Consider the following 18,893-nt stretch of genomic DNA (forward strand, 5'->3'; position numbering starts at 1 on the left):
CTAGCCGTTTAAACGGCTCACCATCTCGTTGAAATCTGGCATGTGTTGCGGTATAAATACGGTCCGGTCAATAAACTCAGTACCAGGAGGGTATAAGAGGAATTTTTCTTACCATTACATCTGCAAAGAGATGTCCTAATCCACAATTTCATAGAGGGCCCACCACGTGTTCAAGGTCGGGGGGCCCCTAAGCAGCTGTTGTCTCTGCGTAAAGATATTTACGCCATTGCAGAAGGAACAGAAGGCTTTATCAGCCATAGCTTTTTAAGGTTTACTCTACATGTAGAAGGGTCACAAAGATTGTTTCTAGGACATCTGCTAAACCAAAAGTCTTCCACAGGATTCTGCATATAATATTGAACTTTATTGATCTCACACTGGAGAAATTTACCTCTACATTTAACTCATCCCATTGGGGAGCAATGGGCTGTCAGTGTGCGGTATCCAGGTAGCAATGCAGGGTTTAAGGGTCTTGCTCAGGGACCCAGAGTGCAAGCTGTGGGGATCGAACCGGGTACTTGCAAACTTCTCAGTGCTCAAGCGCACCACTATACCAACACTACCCCCATATTAAATCTATTAAAATATATTTCTTTATATTTCTTGCTCTCTTTTGGTTGTATGCAGTATTTTTTTCTATTATGTGTAAAACCATGCATCTGGCTGTTGTCAGGTTATAAAACCCATGCCCTGCACATAAAAAATAAACACTTGATATTTGTGTGATGAAACATCATCTATAAAATTTTTAATTAATGCAAATGTGAATTTGTTATTTGGAAAAGACCTCTGGTTAGTATTGATAAGAATAATTGCACGTGGCTCACAGTTCACTTTTAGGTAGGATGGTGGCACCAGAGTTCAGTCCAAATCTGAGAAACCTTCTTGCAGAGGCTGCTTGAAGCAATCACAGCAGCAGCAGCAGCGGTAAAGAGGAGAGGAGCAGGAGGTTGCAGCCCATCACGTGTCGAATAAATCAGATTTTGGAGACGGACGTCCACCGCTCGGCCCCCAAAACCGTTTGGTCTGGTGAAGCGCACAGCAGCCGCTCCAGTGTGTCTGCATTCATCCTCACAGACAGACAGACAGGCTGAGGCTGACGGAGAGCACATAACGTCTCCTGGATGAGGAAAGTTTTGCTGCAAGTTTGCCCTTTTTTTTCCACTTTTGTTTTTGTGCGTCAAAGAAACAAATTCTGTCCTTCAGAAAAGATCTCCATAGGCTACCCGAGCTTTTTTCTTTCTTTCCTGATATGGATTTAACTTTCACTTTTTGCTCCATAAGGGGGAACTTATGAGAGAGTGGATATATTGTAGTTCTTCCTGAAAATCAGCACAGAGGAGCAGATAAATGTGAGTATGATTCAAAGTGATGGTCAGCTTAAGCAGATAAGATGAGGCTGATTGGAGCTTATTGGCTGTTGTCATTATGAAGCTGCAGGGGATGCTTTTAGCGCACAAAACAAAAACAGGATGTTGTGAACTTTTTTTTTAATGCAAATTAATGGTTGAAAATTTCAATTTACCTTGAAAAAGTTTAATAGAATAGAAGTTCCAGTGATTTTCTAAAATGCATGTTTTTTCTTTGTAGCTGTGCGTCCTACTTCCAACTCTTTGTAAATATTACAAAAGCTCCACACACAGCCTATACTTTGAAGAGCGGCCAAGAAAAAGATTTACTGCCCGTTTTTTGTCGCTTGTGATTAAAGCCCCCCTGAGACGGAAACATTCCTCTCGGACTGTGCAGCATGGAGTTTATTGTCCTCGGAGCTGCTGCAGCCGCTGCAGCGCCTCATTCCTGCGCCAACTGAGCCCAAACCAAACGGTTCCACATGACGGCACAGCCACTGGGACGGTGGACTGATGTTCATTAGCCGTAAATTGGGCTCTTCCTTTCCCCCCAATTAATAAATTCATTAAAACTCCACAGGGCTCCATCACCTCGCACTGAAGTTGTGGTTGTATTGGTTGCTATGGTGCAGTTTGCCTTTTTTTTTTTTTACTTAAACCACAATAATACAGGGTTATGGTATATTTGTTTCATTTTATAAAGATTAGAATAAAATAGAAAATGGAATAGAAAATAGAGTAGAATATAACAGAACAAAACAGAATAGAATAGAATAGAAAATAGAATAGAATAGAATAGAACATTTATTGTCCCACAATGGGGAAATTCCGGTGTTTACTGTAGCAAAAAGATTATAGAAAACAAATGTCACAGAAATATGGACCTTAAAAAAGTCTATACAAATGTTATTAATGTTAAACTGTAAATTCAGCCTGAATGTAACAACTTACTACAACTTACAAATGTTATAACTCTATTCCACAAATGTATCCTAAAGTATATGTATCTGCAAGGAGAAAAATGTGTATGTTTCTCATCGAACACAAAGAAAGTAAAGCCTAGTTAATAAAGTCAAATTCTTGAGGGCTACAACTTTTGATTTAACTTTTTATTCACTAGGCTACTCCAACTGGAGATGGCCACCATGTGTTGTGTTGGTTGGTCCAAAAGCAATTAAAGGGATATCCTATATTGTTCTTTTAGCTCTTGTAAAAGGTTAATAGCAGGTCATATGTAAACCATTATTGGAAGTTTATTTTGTCCATATAGTTGGTGTTAGGGTTCAGTTTAGTAAATAGTCATATAGAGATCAAATTTATAGCAGCCTTATACTGTTTTAAAACAACTTTTTTGCAAGGGTAATACAAGGCTCCACACTAGAGCAGATGCACCTTATATAGAGGCTATTCAGTCCAAAGCTGTATATGTTTCTCCTCCTCTTACTACTGTGTACCTCCCCTGTTGGCAACATTTTTAAAAGGGCAACTTGCCAAACAAAAACAAAAAAAATAGTCCTGATGGTTTTTGCTACTGCTATTTTATCAAAAATATATATAAAAAAAATACACTGTTCACATAGGGCAGCTACCTACATTAAAGGTTAATTTAATAGGAAATAAAGGAAGGATTTTGTTCACTACTATTGATATTTCTATATGAAACTTTATAGTTGAAAACCTAGAGTAAGTGTTTCCCAGACAGTACAAAGAAATATTATTATAGGGCTCTAAGTAAATGCTTTTTGCTTGATTTTAGGCATTAACTATAAAAATTGTGCTTCACACAAAAAAGATCTTGTGCAGAATATTACACCCAACCTCCATTTCTTTGTAAATAACTACCTAATTCAAATGTGATAACTGTTGTTAAAGTAAGTGTTTATAAATTGCTTTGACTTTTGGAGATTTTGAACGCTAGAAACCATCCACTTTCATTTATTTTATTTTATTTTTTCAAAAAAGGGACAACATTTTTCAACCCCATACACATAAATTACAGCCAAGACTGATTAGCATTGTACATCCCCCGCCAGATGGTACAGGCTAAATAGGTTAAAATACAGTAGAAAAGAAGTCCAATAAAGCAAAGGAAGTATCAAAATAAAATACATGACAGAAGAAATAAAGTACACACATTTCAGGTTAGTGGTCAACCACCATAAATTTTATAGACACAATATCACAATTTTATATTGTAACCAAGCGTCCCATAAACGTACAGGCTTCCACAGGCGTGTATCTTTTTTATACAAGACATTTACACAACTGGGAAGACGTCCCTAAATGCAGCATAGCTCCCATGCGTAGCAAAAGGCTTTGGTCTTAGCTCCTCCCCTACAAGCTTTTAACATCAGCCTCTGGGATTGACTAAACTAGATTTATGCAGAAACCAGGGGATATATATACATATAACAGAACATAACTTCAGAAAAACCTAAACTATCCCTCTCAGTATTCTCATATTTCTCACTCTCAAACTTTTTCTTGAGTTGTTGTTTTCTTGCATCACTGGAATTGTAACAAAATGCATGGGTTTATGCTGATGCAATCCCTCCTAATACAAATGCAGTGACAAGGATGAGCTTTAAAGCGTATTATTAATATTTAAGCGAGAACATTTTAAAGAAAAATAGTTAAACAGACCCATGCTGCTCTTGATGTGGTAAGAAGATGATTCTTCTTGTCACGCACTCTCATAAACTTAGGCTAAAGGACTCAGAGGGGCAAAAAAAAGTGAAAGTGTGGCTCTTTAACACAGTGTCTGTTACAACTGAGGCAGCACACATGCATAAGGAGGCCCGTGATGGCTTTTCCTGCTCTTCTTACATGCACATAGAGTGAAGTTTCAAAGACTAATGTGAGGCACAGAAACACAGCACTTAGTTTGGCCAACATTCATAGAATTTTAGTTTGCTCTGTGCTAAGCCTGTCATCCTCATGTCCAGGCAATCTGCTGTTCTGTCTGTGGTTTCCATTATGGCTCCGCTGAGCCTCGCTTGGCTGGCATGGTCTCTAAACCACAGACGTTTTCTTTGAGTTAACTGGAATTCTGACATGCTCATTTTACAAAGTCTGTCAATATAGTTGTTCCTCTTAGTCTGAAAACAGCTACATTTATTTAGTTGTGTTAATTAAAGTAGGTAATCTCTATTGCTTTTGAGGAACAAGCTTATATTTTGCATAGAGGCAGAGTTTGATTATTTCTGTGTAAATGAGAAGATCCTGATAAGTTAGAATGGTACCTAAATAAGAGACATGATAACAGCTTAAAATATCTTAGGTTGTAACTCTTACTTCAAGCTTAATGTCTGTGTATAGATTGTCCTTAAGTAATCAGTGATTTATGAAATATTCCATATTGGAATATTTACAGAGCAATTGGTCTAATTTAATCTGCAGCAGTATTGAATGCTTCCTCTATCTTCCCATTGGGAAAAAGTTTTTTTTTGTGTGTGTTGTTACATCTTATATAGTGTCAGTATTTGCTCAAAGTAAGTAAAAGAAGTTTGCTTTTGTTTTAAGTGAAACACGTCCAACCACAGCCTTGTTTGGTTTCACAATGCTGCAAAACCTAAATAATACTTCAGAGAAAACAGAGATGTCAAGTACAAAGCAGCAAATATGTTTTCTGAACAAAATGGAACACATTTTCCATTATGAGCAGTGAACAACGTAGAGGAAGATGAATCATGGCCATGATGTTTTCAGCTTTCTTTCAATTCAGTTTATCTGCAGAAAGGCTGAGAATTGTTTGCGTCTGTATTTTAAAAGATGTTTAACATTTTATAACTTCCAAAGATTTTGGTTTGCTTGGCTTCGTTTAAAGGATTCAGAAATAAAATTTGGCCAGTGCTAAAACTATTACGGTACTAATAATATCACCCATTCAGTGCCTTTTGAATGTAGTTATGGGTCTTGGAATGTTTCCCATTTCATCATAGTATAACCACAAACTTAAATGGATTTTATTTGAATTCTCTGTAATTGATCAACATAAAGTGGTGTGTAATTTTTCAGTAGAGTGCAAATAGTAAAGTTTTTTTTTAAATTTGGAGTTAAACATCTTGAAAGCATCACTTGCATATATGTATTCTACTCCTCGTGTGGTATTTCTAGCACCACCTTTCACTGCTATTACAGCTGCAAGTTTCTTTGGAGTATTTCTCAGCTTTGCCCATCAATAGTTTCTCTTTCAGATGAGAATAGAATCTGTGGAAATTAATTTCACAGTATTGTTATCAATTTTCAATTAGATTTAAACCTTGATTTTTACTTGACTACTCTAACACATAAAAAGGCTTCAAGCTAAGGTATTCCATTGTAGCTCTTTTTTGTATGATTTGGGTTATTGTACTGCTGGAGGGTGCTGTAAGGTGCCCCAATCTCAATCATCTTACAGGTTAAAAAATATTCTTGCCAAGGATTCTGAAGAAAGCCATCTGCATATGATGATACCACATGCATGATCTCTAGACTAAGAGGCTTTTGTTGTCAGATATATTCCCTTAAAACCATCGCATGAATAAAATACTATAAATTCATACTTCTGTTTTTCAGAAATTAAAGTAATAGCACCTGTTTTTTTAAGCGACAGTCAGCTACTCAGTTGGTGTCCTTGGCATGAACAGCAAATTTCTTTCTTTTTCTTCATTAAATCGTTTTAAACTACAAGATTTACTAAACTTGGCTTGTACAATTGCCTTACCCAGCTGTGTCTGCTATATCCATTAGGCTGAGCTGCTCTGCAGAGGTCCTCTGCTGGAGATCAACTAGAAAATGCATTATTTCAGTCGTGGCATTTGGTCAAAGATTCAGGCTTCAAAATGCTCCCTTTTGTGCTGTGGATGTTGAAGTTCATCCCCGGTGTTGCAGTAAAGTAAATCAATACTTAGACTACAAAGTTCATGCACAGTTAAGATTTTTAGGCTGTCATGGATGTGTGCGTATACATCTTTTGCCAAGAAGAGAACTTGCGAAACAATCCAATTCCAATGGAATGTAATGGTGAATTTCTGGTGCTTGGCCTTTTAGTTCATGTTATTTAGTGTTTGTATTGTCTTCTTGAAAGAAATATAGATTTAAGGTCGATGTAGGACATAGGGGTAGAATTTACTACTAACTGCAGAAAACCATTAGCAACACTTTATCAAATGACATACTTTAAAACAAGAATCTAAAGGTTTCTTACTGCTCAACCTAAATGGATTTTCTGACATTAAAAGTTAGCATTTTCTGTGTTGTGGGCTTTGAATTATGGCTGACTGAAATTAGGCCTGGAATCTTGTGTACATATGGCCAACATCCAGAGGACCTCAATTATAATGCTGTCGAGCCAGAAAAAGGGAAAGAGGTAGACTGTGTGGAGCCCTTCAATTCTGCTGTAGCCTTCTACTCTGTCACTCAAACGCACCGCTACTACCGTGGCTGAGACAGATCAGTACACTGTGCTCACAGACACATGGGAGGGATTTAGAGGTACAATCACAAACACACACATGCACACACAGGCGTGTTGTGAATGTTTCCATGTAAGTGTCTGTTAAACCACTGGGGGGAGCCTTGGAAAGCTTCCTTTAAGAAACGTTGCTGTTTAGACATTCAACACTGTGTTTTGTTCATCTTTATGTGTTTCCTCCAAGTTAAAATACAACTTTTACAAAAACAAGAAAAGTAGTTTTGAATTACTCAAATCCAGAGAGAACCGCATAAAACTTGGAAACCAGTTTCTGTATTTGATTCAGAAGACACAATAATTTGCTATGCGCCAAACACTTAGTGGTTAAGGATTATTGAGCAGATGGTGACTGTCTTGCTGAACAGTTTCCACTCAGCTTCAGTGTGTCTCTCTTTCTCAGTTACAGATCGTGTGTGGTGCTGTGGGTGCAATGCCAAACTCAGTGGAGATACGTTCTACTGATAAAATAATGTTTTTTTTTTTTTTTCATTAAGTGAGAAAAAAAATATTTTTTTGGACAGATCAACATGTTTTGCTAATAGAAGTGTTTTCTCACATTTTTAGATAAATTATAAAAGACAGTAAAAAAAGATTGTGTAACTGATTTTTAAACTACATATGTCCATCAAAAGAATATATATGTCAAGGGACTTGTGTACTGATACCAGGGGGAATTTCCCAACAGCTGCATTTTAATGGTGCATTGGAGAACATCTAATACATTAGAATGTCAACATATCAAATTAACATAAAATAAATAAAAATATACCGACCTGCAACCTTACCAGAGTACTTACTAAACCATAATTGGTTTTGCTGTTAAGTTAGATGCCATTTGAAGGATATTTAAATCATATATAATGGGTTATTTTTGTGCCAGACTTTACTCTTTAAAATATGAAATAAAACATCAGCATTGTTGTTTGGCTATTATCAAAATCCCTAAACAGTTTCCATTGTATTACTTATCGAAAGCAGTCTTAACTATAAGCCATTGTAGAAATATACATTTAACAATAAGGTGTGTTTGTAATATTCCTAATATTTATAGCTTTAGCTAAAGGATTAAAAGCAGATGTCAAGAAAAAAAAAGTAACATTTTATTTACAGTTATTTATATTATCTATATTTAAAGGCCTAGTAGAAATTCAATGCAGACTCAACAGTGGTTCAAAATGTATCGGTTAAGCTAGTTAACCAGTATAGTCTCACATATGGAATTAGGTTATTGCAGCCATCCATCCATCCATCTTCTAACACGCTTAATCCCAAGTGGGGTCGCGAGGGGTGCTGTTGCCTATCTCCAACTGTCAATGGGTGAGAGGCAGGGTACACCCTGGACAGGTCGCCAGTCCATCGCAGGGCAAGACAGAGACAAACAACCACTTATGCACACACTCACACCTAAGGAGAATTTAAAGAAGCCAATTAACCTAACAGTAATGTTTTTGGACTGTGGTAGGAAGCTGGAGTGCCCAGAGAGAACCCACACATGCTCAGGGAGAACATACAAACTCCATGCAAAAAGACCCTGGGCCAGGGATTGAACCCAGAAACTTCTTGCTGCAAGGTAGCAGTGCTACCCACTGCCCCACAGAGCAGCTGGGTTATTGCAGTTTCTCTATATTTCCCCTAACAGATTTATCATTGTTTAATTCATAATATAGACCATTATGTAACCTTAATGGTGACGTATAGACTTTTCACTTCCATTCTAAATGCAATGAAAACATTTTCTTCCAGCTTTACAAGAAAATGTGCTCCTACAAGAAAAATGCAGGGTGTCCAAAATGTGATTTTCTCACCTGCTTTGTAAGAAACACTCCAAGACTCCCTGTCTGAGAGGATATGCTGTGGCCTGTTGTTTTCTTTTCTTTTGCCTCTATAGAAATGAGGGGCTTTTAAGAAGAAACAAGGTGTTGACTTATTAGCTGAGCTAAGACGTGTTGGAAAATGTATTATTCTAGGCCTTTTCTGAGGTATGTTAGAAAATTCAGCCAAAAACATCTGAGAATGTGTTAAAGACATTTCTATTTTTTCTTAAAATATAGCAGAAATATGAAATACTTTCCTTATTCCTGGTGTTGTGACATTTTGATATGACTCAGGCTTCCCTCTTTGTGTATTTTCAGGCTTAAAACGAAGAAGCAAAGATGAAGACAGCTGCCAAGGGTCTTGGAAAGTCTAAAATGGATCCATTGCACTCTGAGGGTTGGTTTGGCATCAGGATAGTGTTAATGGTATACGTACTCTTGGAGCTTTTAACACTCCATTCATCTTTTGTTCTTGGGACCCTTGAGCTACAGCTAGATGAGGAACAACCAGCTGGGACAGTTGTGGGGGACATCAGCGCAGGACTTCCACCTGGTGTCACAGCTTCTTTATATTTCATATCTGACCATGAGGGCACAGGAGTGGGTAGTGATTTGGACATAGACGAAAGCACAGGTATTATTAAAACAGCTAAAGTTCTGGACAGAGAGTTGAGAGACAGATACAGCTTCATTGCAGTAACCATGACAGGTGTGACTGTCGAAGTGACTATCAAAGTAAATGATATAAATGACCATGTTCCGAAGTTTCCCAGAAAAAGAGCCACATTTAAAATTCCTGAGCAGACGGCTATTGGCACAAGATTTCCTCTCGAGCCAGCTGTGGACAGTGATAAGGGAGAGTTCACCACACAGGGCTATATTATTAAGGATGGAAATGTTGGCCAGGCATTCACCTTAGAGACAAGAAGAGGAAGCAGTGAGGTTCTCTTTCTCGACTTGGTGGTCAACGGCATTCTAGACCGAGAGAAAAGATCAACCTACACATTATTGTTAGAGGCCTTTGATGGTGGTTCACCCAAGAGGACTGATCAGATGACCTTAGATATTATCGTACAAGATATTAATGACAACGCTCCTGTTTTTAACCAGAGCCGCTATCATGCAATAATATCTGAGAATCTCCAACCAGGAAGCAATATCCTGCAGGTTTTTGCAACAGATGCTGATGAGGGAGATAACGGGCTGGTACTATATGAAATCAACAGGAGGCAAAGTGACCCAGATCGATACTTTGTTGTGGACACTAGCTCTGGCATCATTACATTGAACAAGCAGCTGGACTTTGAGATGAGAAGAGTACATGAACTGGTGGTCCAGGCTCAAGACAACGCAACCCACCCTGAAGTGACCAATGCCTTTGTAACCATTCATGTCAGAGACTACAATGACAACCAACCCACCATGACCATCATCTTTCTGAGTGAGGATGGCTCTCCCAGAATCTCAGAAGGTGCCCAGCCAGGCCAGTATGTAGCACGAATCTCAGTCACTGACCCAGACTATGGAGAGTACGCTAACGTCAATGTGTCATTAGAAGGCGGAGATGGAAAGTTTGGCCTGACAACAAAAGATAGCATAATATATCTTGTATGTGTGGACCAGATTCTGGACCGGGAAGAAAGGGACACCTATGAGCTGAGGGTGATGGCGACAGATTCAGGCACACCTCCACTTAGAGCGGAGTCTTCCTTTGTCATCCAGGTGACTGATATAAATGACAACCCACCTCTTTTTGATCATCCAATGTACAGACAAGTGATCCCTGAGGTGGTCTTCCCAGGCAGTTTTGTGTTGCAGGTAACTGCGAGAGATAAAGATCACGGGCCAAATGGGGACATTAACTACAGCATCCTCGAAGATCCCAGTGGCTACTACAGCTGGTTCAGTATCGACTCCATTACGGGCATCATCACCACGTTATCCCAGCTTGATTATGAAAAGAACCCTAATCCCAGTATAACTGTTGTAGCCACAGATGGAGGCAAACCTCCCCTTTCTTCCACATCAGTGGTAGATATCGTTCTTCAGGATATAAATGACAATGAGCCTGTTTTTGAGAGAAACTTCTACAACGTCTCCATCAAGGAAAACACGCCACCAGGGACCTGCATTCTTCAGGTAGGACTTTTTTCTGGGTTTTATTTTAATAAAAGCCTGTAAAGAGATTGATGTCCTTAAACTGTAGGCTGAGTTCCAAAGCGGTTGCATGCAAATCCCTGAAAACTCTGGAAATTAAACAGATGTTAATTAATCAGATCAATAGCAGACAATGTTATGGTTGTTTTGGTAGGTCTTCTTATTTTTCTGAGACAAACCTATTTTTACTGTTACAGCTGTTGAAATTGCATGGCCTTATTGAGGATTTACCTGTGATTTTAGGCCAAGATGTTTTCCATTTTGGCTGTCCTTTCCTTCACCTCTTGAAAGGTTTCCAGGGTAACAGGGGCAATTTAAAGTACCCTGTCAGCACAAAAGGGTTTTTCACATACACAGGCAGAGACAAATTCAGGGCTTTATGTGAAGAATTATATGTCATGTCACTTTTAAAAGGCACCTTAATTAGCCTTATTCATTGTGAAAAAATTGGCAGAAGATGACAAGATTAATGAAAGTTCAGATAAATTACAGCTCTTTATTCAATAACAGTTTTCTTTCATTGAAAATTTTGTTTTCTAAACTGACAATTTTAATGAAAAGGAAAGAACTACAATGGAAAAGAAACTTAGAGGATGTTTAATGTCACTCAAGTCATTTATCTTTCTAGAGTTGCGTTTTCTTATAAAACGTGTAAAAAACTGTAACTAGTGTGGTAGTAACTTGTAAATTATGTAATCATTTTTAAACATATTTTCTTAGCTATGGCACAAAAATTACATTTTATTTTCAAGCACAAATAATTATGCTGTAAGAAAGAAAATACCAGAATAAGAGTTTTATTCTTGTTTCAAAGCAAATTTACATTTTTATATGGACAGTCAATTTTGCTACAGCATCTTATTTAAACTAAGAGTGTAATTAGTTCATAAATCAGTTATCTCCTTGTGTACCCTGTGTAGAATGCAATTTCTTACCCTATCCTTCCAAATGGTTGCAATCATGTCCAAAAACAACATGCTGAGAACCTTAAACAATACTACGTTCTGAATCAGAATCAGAATCAAGTTTATTGCCAAGTAGGTTTGCACTTACAGTACAAGGAATTTGACTTGGTGTTGTTGGTGCGGACAACAGCCCTGCTATTGGTTTTAAAAGTCTTGGTTTATCTCACTCTCTCCCAGCTAAATGGAGCACAGACATGCTTTAAAAAGTCATAAACATTACAGGTTCCCTTCAATGTTATTATAGTGAAATAAAACTAATAAAAAACAAACAAACAAAATTGAAATGGAGAAAAGTTTTTATTCATTGTTATGAATATGAATAGTAATCAAAAACTGAAACTGTATTGTGCTATAAAACTAAATGAAATTTACTTAAAATATGACAAAAAATATATTGGCTTGATAATTTTTTATTGCTTGTAAACTGATGCAAAATGTTTTTTTTCCTTTAAATAGGACCCAGTTAAAGTCAACTGTAGTTGTACCAGGTTTTAATATTTTTTTCCTCTAAATTTTTATTACTACTTAAATGAACACTTTATATACACAATTCAACCTGGAAAAACTCACATGTAGAAAAGAAGTGATAAGAGGCCTGTCAGTAGGTTGGTCCAGGTGAGGATGATGAGAGTCTTCCAGATGAAATTTTATGCTTAAGCTCCATTAATCTGACTTTTTTGAACCCTGTGTCTTAAAATTTACTGAATTGGGAAAAACATACTATTAGAACTAATGAAATCTAATCTAAACTAAGCATTATTAAACAAATTGTAACTAATAAAAACTTGCTAAACAAATTTAAAAGCTAATTAGAACTTACTGAATTAGTTACAACTACTTAAAAAAGCTAAACTCAAAAAAAGAAAATCCAAACATAACTTCTGTTCCCTGCTAAATGATTTTCATTTAAAAATCTCAGTGAGAAAAAAAACTTTGAGGCATCCTGACTTTGCACGTGAAAACTTAATCTAAACCAAAAAATGTATGTTTTGGTGGGCAACAAATCTCCATGATCACAGTTTAGGACTGACCTCACACCATTCATAATCGGGTGCCTTGATGTGTGGTGGACCTTGAAGCCAGTGCTTTAGACTTTTTTTTGGCATGCTTAGATGTTGCAGTCATGTGTATTTGGCGGGCCATGTGAGAACAGACTGCTTTTACTTAGGGTGCCAGCTTTACATCCAAACATCACAGCAGGAAGTCGACAAATGCCTTTTTTTTCTCAGTAGATGAAATTCACTGTCTCTCCCCTTTGCATCCATAGCTCTGGTTAAAAAAAGCCCATTACAATAAGGGCATTGTGATCATTAATTCAGAGGTTTGACGGTTCCCTATTTATTTTACTCTGTGGGTCACCAGCACAGCAGTTTATCATTATTCTAATAAATTTTGGCTCCACACTTCTGCGCCTGTGCTGTTCTGTCTCAATCAATGATACATCACTTGATTTGTTAGATGATTTTATAATCAGATGTAGTGGGGTGTTTAGAAAGAGCTGAATATAAGCCTGTAACAGCAGTTAATCTTGGAATCCATCATTGAAGATCAGCTTTAAAGAAAATAGTTGTACTGGATGGTAAATGAAGTATTTAAGTATTAAAAACATTAAACTTCAAACCAAAGTTTTATTTAAGGCATCACAGATTTGAACCATTTTTTTAGTGTCTCAGTGACTCAGTTCTTTGTTTTACACTTAATTACAAATGTGGGAATCAAAAGAAAACTACTCATATGATTAAGTAATTAATTTGACCCATACTATGGTCATTTAATAATATGCTAGCAGCACAAGCTCTGGATCCATAAAATCCATTAGTACGAAATATCATGGCTGCAATGAGGGAGAGACATTTTTGATATGCAATAAAAGTAGTTTAATAAATCTCCCTTTCCCCCCAGCATGCACTCGATAATTATCTGATAATATGGCTTGTACAATTAAGTCACTAGGAAAGTCAACTCGTTTTTTTGCCGTGTCGAAAATTTAATAAAGGTCTTTTCCAGGTATGGTAGAGAGGAGGGTCAGAAATTCATTGTGCAACAATTTTATCATTTAAACTCAATGGAAGTTTAAAATGATCACCCAAATGATAAACCTGCTTCATTAACGATCACTATGTCGTTTTACATTTTACAATAAATCTGGTGGGTTATTGGGTCGTGTGTTTACTCATCAAGTGGCAGGGATAATGGGATAAATAAAAGCGGTGTGGTGGGATTCACTCACAGTAATGTGTCAGAAATTGAGTGAAATTCCCCCTTAGAGCTAAGCTTAATGTTGCAGTCTACGAGCTTGCCTTTTAATACAAGCAAAGTATGCAGCATCCTCATCCTGTTATCTGCATTCTACTGATCTACCTATCTCTCAAATCGATTAACACCCGATTATTGTGCAGTACCTCTCTTCTGTGGCCACTGTAGAATCTTGCCACACTAAAAGCTGTCTTTTGTTTCTTATATTTTACACCATACATATTACATGATCCCGTATATCCCCTCCCAGTTCTTTGTTTTAGTGTCAGTAAGTGCAATTTTTTCGGGACACAATATTGCTCAGTCCAATTCAGTCCCTTATTCTAAGTCAGGTTTAAAAAGACTGAGGTTTAAGGGCTTGGACTCAGAGAGATTTGAGGACTTAAGAACATGACTGGATAACCTTACAGAAGGATGACCTTAAAGGGCCTCCTGAGATGCTATTTATACAGTATATATGCGCAGCAACATACCAAGACTTTAGTCTAATAGTACAGAAATATTAATTCTGTCTATGCTCTGTCTGTACTGATGCAAACTGTTCAACTATCATTGTTGCTGAAAGGTTGGAGCTCAGGTCATCTAATTGCATTAGGGGACAGAGGGCCCCATAGGCAAAAAATGGCCAAATATATTATTTGACTCTGCACAGTTAACTTCCATAATCCTGATGTACACACAATGTACATAGCATGCTGCAATGGAAGTGATACTCCTGCTTCTAAGATGTGATAGGCCTGCGTTTTTCTCAAAATCCATCATATTTTGTCACGTTTCATCTATAGGCCTGCATTGTCAGGGTTTGGTTGTGGTTTGAAGGACCCAAATGCAGAGACAGAGGCTGAGGTGATTTCTTGTAGATTTAATCAAAGGAAAGAGTTTAACAAAGGCAGGAATCCAAAAAAAACAACTAATAATTTGTAAAACAAACCAGAACTTCGGAGACATATGGGGAAACCAAACACAAGGAGCCAGGGAGAGACGACGCAGGCAGGCAACAGCATGGGGGGACAGCAATGACAAGGAACCAACAAAGAGTGAGAGCAGAGGGAGAGCATATGTAGCTGACTGAGACAAAGGCAGGGCTAACGAGCTGACAAGGAGCAGGTGTGAGAAGAGACAACTAGGGAGCCAAAGGGGAAAGGAACACACACACACACTAGAGGGCAACAGAGAACAGAAAAACATGAGAACTAACATAAATTTAGGAATTACAACAAAAAAGGAATTAAACCAATAAAACTAGGAAACATGGAGCAAAGTAAAGCACAACAGAAACAAGACCATGACATGCATGACATTAAAAATGAATTATGTAAGGTAATGGAAAGTTTTTTTTTTCATCATGTCCACCAACATCTGGTTAAGATGTTGATATCTACTGCAGTGAGTCTATATCAAGTTGGCTCATAATATTATTGGCATACAACGTGTGAGGTCACAACCCTTTAAATTTTCATGCCAACATCTGTTGTGTTTGAACTAGTTATATGGGCTACTAACAGGGCACATAATGAAACTGCAATAGCGATGTGTCTGTGATGAATTGTGTAGCCCTCAGAAGACGCATAACAGGCTGACATCTGTGGAAGATAAAGAACTACTTCCCTAATTCAAACAGCCTTGATTAGAATGAGGTTGATTTATCTTAAAGAGGTTTTATCTGAATCCTTTATCATTATCATCATCATAGTCATCATAATAATTTGTTTATAAAGTGCTTAAAAAAACTAAGTGCTATACAGGGGCATTAGAACTGAAAGGAAACAAAAATGAGCAAAAAACTAGAAAGAAATTACTAAAATGCAAGGTTGATCATATCAGCAATTAAAACAGCAATAAAAAGTAAGAAAAAGAGACAAAGCCAGCCTAATTTGTAAGAAATAAAATAAAAATCACTGAATTTATTTGTTAATAGAAAAGGTCTCTCCTAAGAATTGTCCCTCTGTCTGATTTTTTTTATGTAAGGGGTGGGGTAAGGGGGGGTTGCTTTGGCTCCAGCAGAAAAGCGAGAGCGGTCTCCTGGCAGCTGTGGGGGAAATGAACCCTGACAAGAGCTCGCAGAAGTGGCGGAGGTGACATGAGCAGGGGGGCTTCCTTTTCTGTCTGCTGGCCTGTCTCCCTCTGCAATTCTTATCTGATCTCCCTTCATTTTCTATTAGTAAGGCGTGATGATGGAACAAAATAAGTTTTTTATGACACTTCCCCAATTTTCATTAGAGAATGGATCCTTGTTCATTGCTGCAATCCCCTCAGTAATTTAAGACAAACGCTGATTACAGCAGCCAAAAGAGAAAACAACTTTTCTTTGTGGGAACTGTGACTTAATATGATGCTGACAAGCTTAGCCTTATACCTTTATTTTTGTAAGTATTTTTTGTGCTCTTTTCTACTTTAGGTTGTTTGCTGAGGACATTACTTCTTTTTTGCATGCATCCAACTTAAGTGTCGCTGCAAAGAGTTTCCCAGCATTCAAACAGCAACTCTGAGACATATTCATTATTTCACACTGAATTCTTTAAAGGCAGACTAGTTGAAAGAGGAACCTCAGTGAAGTGGCACTCTAAATCACTGCTCCGTTCTTACCAACATAAAAGTATCCGGTCTATGGAAGAAAAAGACTCTTTATAATTGCTGTGGAGAAAAAAGTATGAGTGACTGAATGAAGGTCTTTCCTTTCACACCACCCCCTTGTGGTCTCTATGGTCTTTTACTACACCGGCTAGCTACTGGTAACCACCAGCCAAATGCTTATAAGAGTCATTTTAATGCATAAAACCCATTTCCTATCACCAAGTTGGGCTAATAAAAAAATGGCTTATATTAATTAAAAAATAATTAGTTGTGCTTGTGGCAATAATGACAATACGGAGATATGCAGAATTCAAAAGCAGAGGCAGTGATTGTTCATGTTTCCCTCTATAGACTTTCAAAATGTCTGTGCAGGTGCATTGAAATTGAATTTTAAAAGTTTTTTTTTTTGCTTTCGCCTTTTTGTGTCTCTGCTGTTATTATTGAACTCATTAATTCAAATGGAAAACCGAAGTGGGATTTAAAAAGTTACCTGATAAGAAATTAAGTTGTGCAATGCAGATGCCCTTTAGAAACGTAAATTAGTTTCTTTGTCTGTTTGCCTATTTAGGCAATTACCTTGTTTTTAATTTTAATTTCAACTCTCCTCATTTGCTGTTAAATAATGTCTCTATTTTGACAAGGCTTCTAAGGACACTGCATAAGCATTGTTTATTATGACCATTTTCTAAATTAGATTTCTGAAAAACAGCCTCTTATATCTGGTACTTTTAAAAAAAAAAAGACAGCAAACCTGTCTGGTAGAAAAGTAATGCCGCATGCATACCAACTGTATTTTACAATAAAAATGTTCCAAGACTTCAGCTTTCTGAAAATAAGAGAAACTAATTACGGAGATGTGAGGGAAATGCCTATTTCAGAATTGTATTTTAGTGCACAAACCATGCAATCATTTCTTACCAGAAAATCGTCTGGGCATTGTGTGTGTCAAATTAAATGTTCACCTGTCAGTTTTAATGCTAGACAAGCCTGTCTTACTGTGAGACTGGTTTAGCTTGAAGCATAGCTGACTCAGCATTTGGTTTTACTTCTGTTTCTTTTTCCTCCTCATAACGACTAAGCTTCCCTGTGGCTCTGTGGGATAACAGCATTTTCCAGGAATGTCAAAATTGCAGGAAACTGGATGTGCTACTTAATGTATTTGTGAATGTAATACTTCCCTGAGCACTTACTCTTGAGTTAAGCCAGGGCAGTGATGTGCGCATAAACACTAATGTACGTCCAAACAGATGATTGGTCGTTAAGGTCAGTGTCTTTAGACAGTTGGCTGCATTTATTTATGTATGTCTGTTTAGACATCTGTAGATTCACTATCAGCTCAGAAGTAGTTGTGGAAACGCAGCAATTAGTATAACAGATATTATGATTATAATGTAAATGTTAAGCTCTGAGATAAAGTGGTTAAAAGTCATTTAAGGCCTTAATAAGTATTTGTAATTAGTTTCATGCTGATATACATACAAATTTTTAAGGTGGATTCTGTTTTTATTCCAAAATTGTTTTTATCGAGGTTCCAGTCTCAATTCACTGAATTTCGCAGAATTTCAAACTGGAAAATCTGAATTTGTTAAGGATGCTGGATTTAGTAATGAATATGGCATCCATTCATAATTAATGATGTAAATGCTGCTGCAAATAGTTCCAATCATTTTAATTGATCCTTTTTATGTGAAAAGAAGACACACGCTATAGCCTTTTTTTAGCCAGCTCTCTGGCAGTGCACAGCAAAAGGTTCGGGAGGAGCAGTCCTGCAGGTTCCAATGCTCCATACAGAAGATGAAAAGTCTCTGCCAGAAAAAATGAGGGCTTTTTCTCAAGCATCTCATTAAAAGGATTTTAAAGGTTGTTCTCTATCTTCTAAAACAATCCAAGCACAAAAACAACATGAAAAAAAAATTCAGGCACTATTTGGCAACATGTACTTTTTTTTGTCACTGTCTGGAAAATGAGATTTTTAGGTCACAATCGGCTGGCACTGCTCACACTTATCAGAAGAGTAGCATGTTTCATCAACTGGTTTTACCATGATCTACCTTGTAAAATGGGCTGCTGAAAAAGGCAACATTTAGGCTGTTGGATGCAATAAACAAAATAAGTTTGTGCACATTTTCCAGTTATGAAGAAAAGGGCTGAATGCCTTTATTGTATCATTATTGTTATTGACCAAATAAGATTGTATTTAGCCCAAAAAACAAAGTACTCTTTCAAAAAAGGCTAATAGCACATAGCCAGATTTGCTAAGACTCTGACTGAAGGGAAGTTTCCCCACTGTTCACTGCAAATCCACAGATGATATATAAGTACT

The 18,893-nt window shown here is 37.2% G+C and overlaps 1 protein-coding gene across 1 annotated transcript in view; it reads left to right on the plus strand.

Moving 5' to 3' along the window:
- The first annotated feature begins 916 nt into the window (after positions 1-916).
- LOC119789528 (protocadherin-16-like) overlaps positions 917-18,893 on the plus strand; it is a 103,877-nt gene continuing 85,900 nt past the window's right edge. The window contains exons 1-2 of the mRNA XM_038294451.1: positions 917-1,352; positions 8,937-10,757. Coding sequence (XP_038150379.1) covers positions 8,958-10,757 — 1,800 coding nt within the window. The 5' untranslated portion in view covers positions 917-1,352; positions 8,937-8,957. The remainder of the gene's footprint in view (positions 1,353-8,936; positions 10,758-18,893) is intronic.

This window comes from Cyprinodon tularosa, unplaced genomic scaffold (assembly GCF_016077235.1).
Source record: "Cyprinodon tularosa strain WSP-4 unplaced genomic scaffold, ASM1607723v1 ctg34, whole genome shotgun sequence".
Lineage (NCBI taxonomy): Eukaryota > Metazoa > Chordata > Actinopteri > Cyprinodontiformes > Cyprinodontidae > Cyprinodon > Cyprinodon tularosa.